At 42.8% G+C, this 4334-nt stretch overlaps 1 protein-coding gene across 1 annotated transcript; it reads right to left on the minus strand.

The window, feature by feature from the left end:
* Positions 1 to 2529: 2529 nt before the first annotated feature.
* LOC127137802 (stress response protein NST1-like) lies at positions 2530 to 3336 on the minus strand. The gene has a single exon (XM_051064224.1). The coding sequence runs from the start codon at positions 3334 to 3336 to the stop codon at positions 2530 to 2532; it is 807 nt and encodes a 268-aa protein (XP_050920181.1).
* Positions 3337 to 4334: the final 998 nt, after the last annotated feature.

Below are 4334 nucleotides of genomic sequence, written 5' to 3' on the forward strand. Positions count from 1 at the left end.
CTCTTTCAAGATTACTGGTTTGTTACCCACATAAACTACAGGCTCATAGTTCCAAGGCACGGCTTTGGTACTGTCAAATGAGAATGGAGCGGGAACATGGATAACCATAGGCTCAATCTTCTTCACTGGCTCTAGGTCAACATTTCTCTGATAAGGGACCACAAAAGGCTTTGGAAGCCTTTCTTGATCAAATATAGGCACAATCACAACAACATCCTCATCAATCTTTGCTCTGGTGAACTGAATAACCCTCTGATCCATCAAACGTTGAAGACAAATTTTGAATTCAACACACTCATCAGGGTTGGACGAACACACCACACAATTATCATGTACTCCATTCATCATTTCTGCTTCCATTAATCTAGCATGGACCACTGTTAAAAGAGTCTTCAACTTAGACACATCCTTTATCAATCCATCATCAGTTGAACTTTCTATAGCATTGACACCTGAACCATCATGCTTAGGCAAAGGATTGTTCCCCACATTTGGAACATCAGCAAAAGACAATATTTTCTGATCTATCAACTCTTGGACCCGGAGCTTGAACACTTTGCAGTTCTCTGTTGTATGACCCTCTGAATTAGCATGAAAGACACATCTAGCATTCTCATCATACCAAGGCTTATGCGGCTTCGGCATTGGAGGTAGTGCCCTTGGCACGACAGTCCCATTCTGAATCAGATACGGTAGCAATTGAGTGTAAGTCATTGGGATAGGAGTGGTGTTCACATTATTGTACTGTTGATATGGCCTCTGTTGATTTGGCCGTTGTTGTTGAACTGGACATGGTTGATTATTCTGTTGATTTCTCTGTTGATGTTGAGGTGGAGGAGCCTGGAACTGAGGTTGTGGAGCTTGATATTGAGGAACTGGAACTTGATAGTGAGGTACCTGAGCTGGAATAGGAACAGGAGCAATTGGACGGTAAGGCATGGTTGGATATTGGGCAGCCGCTACGTAAGGGTACTGATAATAAGGCAGAGGAGCAGGAGCCCTGGGTGGTACCCTCCGCTGAGAAGAAATGGCACTAGTCTCACCCTCCTTCCTCTTGAATCCGTTGAAAGGCTTCTTCAAGATTGGTTGACTGCTGGAACCTCCCTGGATTTTACCACTCTTCAGTCCTTCTTCTACTCTTTCTCCCACGATCACCATGTCAGAAAATCCTGTGGACACACTACTGATCAATCTTTCATAATATTGGCCCTGCAAGGTTCCCATGAAAATGTCAATCAATTCACGATCAACCAGCGGCGGGTGCACCCTTGCAGCCAATTCTCTCCAGCGTTGTGCGTATTCTTTAAAAGATTCATTGTCTTTCTGGGCCATACTCTGAAGCTGAGTACGGTTTGGTGCCATGTCAGTATTATATTTGTATTGCTTTGTAAATGCTTCAGCCAACTCATCCCAAGTGTGGATGTTGCTACATTCCAACTGCATGTACCAGTCCAAAGATGCCCCAGTTAGACTGTCCTGAAAGCAATGGATCATGAGCTTATCATCTCTGGCATAGGCAACTATTTTTCTGCAATACATTTTCAAATGTATGTTAGGACATGTGAGTCCTTTGTATTTTTCAAATTCAGGCGCTTTGAATTTTGGAGGAATCACCACGTCTGGGACTAGACACATCTCCAAGGCACTTAAACGGGTTGAGTTATGTCCTTCCAAGATTCTTAGCTTTTCGGCCAGAGCACGACACATCAAGATAGCCTCAGAATCTTGGGCAGCAGTAGGGATGACCACTGGAGTAGCTCCATTGTAATTCTGCATTTCAAACTCGTCTTGGAGCTCCTCATCAGTGCGGGGCATGACTACTTGATTGACTATCGGAGGTCCTTGCACAGGGACTCCATCGGCTACTCCAGAAGTATGCGCAGGTGGAGGCACATGATTTCTTTCAGGTGGTGGAACAAAGCCTGGAGGAAAACCGTAGATAACGGGATTTGGAATAGGAACTGAAGGTCCGGACTGAAGAGCAACCCCTTGAACTAGAGCATCGTTCCTTGCAGCAGCGGCAACACGAGCCTCTTCTTCTCTTCTAGCCAGAGCTTGTATAGCCTCAAAGATCTGTTCGATCTTACTTTTGACAGAGTCCATCTCCTCTCTGAAGGAAACTTGTTCTTCTCTAACTACATCCATGATTCTTCTTGTGTTGGAGCGAGTAGCGTATGCACGTTGAGGAATCAGCTTGAACTACTGGGCACGAGGAAAAATGGAATGAGTTTTTGTTTTGAGAAATGAAATGCATGATGCATATGTTAATGCACGTGGATTTAAAAATGTCTTTTATGCTTATGTTCAATTTTATTTTCAGGGAACCGTGTTAGATTCCTTGTAACTTAGCAAGCATTCAAAGAGATAACGGGGAATAAAACAAGAATGGAACCAAACTTTTTTGTACAAAAGAAACTCAAAAATCCTTCATTCATTCAATTCAAAATAGAGTACAAGGATTGAGTACAAAATATTCTTTCAAACATAAAGGAAAGTACAACATAAAAAAAAAGGTCAAACTGCAGGCTTCTATTTGTTGAGATCTTCCAACTCTCCTTTGAACCTTTTTATCATGTCTTCACAAAGATAAATAAATTCAGTCACTGAACGAGGGATGTTTTCATTGTCTATGTCTTCCAAAGCACATCTTAGCATCAAAGGCACATTTGTAGCCATGCCATTACAGAAGTCTATCAAACTGGCAAACTTGTCTCGATACTCATTTCTTTGTTCATGTAAAAACTGGATGGTTTCCTCGAAGGCTGCCAAACTAGCATTCACATTTGCCCTTGCGTTCATCCAATCTTCACCTTCTTGTAGCAAAGAGTCATGTCGGCCTTTCCAGTATCGTTCCCACTCATTAGCATTTTCAGCTTCCTGGCACTTTCCATTCCACATTTCAGGTGTAACCTGAGTAGCAGCCATATCACTCTCTTTACTGCGGCGTTCTCGTTCTTCCCTTTCTTTTGATTCAAAGAGTGAAACATTGAGGTTGGCTATCTCAGCCTCAAGCGTCTCTCTTATCTCCTTTTTTTGTTTTGTGGCGAGCTTCCACCATTTCTCTTTCTCACGACAATCCCTCTCAGCCTCTTTCAGTTGGCTTTTGACGGTATTCAAGCAGCTCTCAGCCTGATCTAACCCCTGTTTGACTCTTTTTCTCTTATATTCCTCCTTATCAGTCCTTTCCATATTTGCTTGAAGTTGTGTTTTCTTCCGCCCAAGCTCCCACTTATGATTATCCCTTTCTTCAGTAATTCGGAGAAGGTTCAACCGTAGCTCTTCATTCTCTTTTTCCAAACTTTGGATGACAACTTTGAGCTCTTTAGCTTCCTCCATAGTGATGTGAGTAGGTTCTGGAGGATTTGTATGCATTGGAGGCTCATAAGGGTATGGTAGTTTGTCTTGAGAAGCTCTGGCTTAGACCCAACTTGTATATGGCCCTCTAGCTATACAATTCTTCTTTCCACGCTCCCTTTTTCCTTCTCTACGAACTTTAGTCCAGGCACGACCTATCCTCTTCACCAGATCAAAGTCCTTCGCTCCTTCTCCCAGCAAGAAACCTTCTAACAACTTGTCTTCTGGTTTGTCATTCATAGGAAACCCAAGTTGCCGCATAGCAAGCTCAGGATTGTAATTGATGCAACCTCGAGTTCCTATGAGTGGCACATTATGGAAGTTGCCACATTTGACGATTATGTCTACATCATCATAAACACGAGAGTACCAGGTGATGTCATTGGCAGTGAGAGACATGATTTTTTGAGACCACTTGAGGTTATCCTTGTTCTGAACAAAAGGCCCTTCGCTTGGTAAGTGAGATAAGAACCATTTATACAGTAAAGGAGCGCAACACTGGATCATCCCCCCTTCTTCTCATTTCTCCAATGGATAGAGTGATAAACATCTGCAAGCAAGGTGGGAATGGGATTCTTGAGCAAGAAAATGCGTATAGCAGTCGTGTCCACGAAGTCATCAATGTTCGGGAACAAGACAATCCCATAGAGTATCAAGGCTAACACAGCATTGAAAGCAACCCAATCTTCTTTACTTTTGAAATCTGAAGCTTTTCCCACTAAGAACTTCAAAGTGAAACCTGAAGTGCCTCCTTTTGGTCCAAGATTAACTTTCACTTCCGCTTTATCTAGACGTATAACTGAACCTATTTGTTGATGTGTAGGAAGTTCCCCTAGACCGGTGTAAGGGATTTCATCCTTGATACTAATGTTTGCTATATGTGAGAACTCTTCCAATGTTGGCGCCAACTGGAAGTCCTGGAATGTGAAACACCGCAAGGGAGGATCATAGAATTGTGCCAAAGTGAAAATGGCCCAAGC

Source organism: Lathyrus oleraceus, chromosome 4 (assembly GCF_024323335.1).
Source record: "Lathyrus oleraceus cultivar Zhongwan6 chromosome 4, CAAS_Psat_ZW6_1.0, whole genome shotgun sequence".
Lineage (NCBI taxonomy): Eukaryota > Viridiplantae > Streptophyta > Magnoliopsida > Fabales > Fabaceae > Lathyrus > Lathyrus oleraceus.

Excerpts from the sequence above, each read along its gene's own strand:
- LOC127137802 (XM_051064224.1), bottom strand. The coding sequence starts at position 3,336 with ATGGAGGAAGCTAAAGAGCTCAAAGTTGTCATCCAAAGTTTGGAAAAA.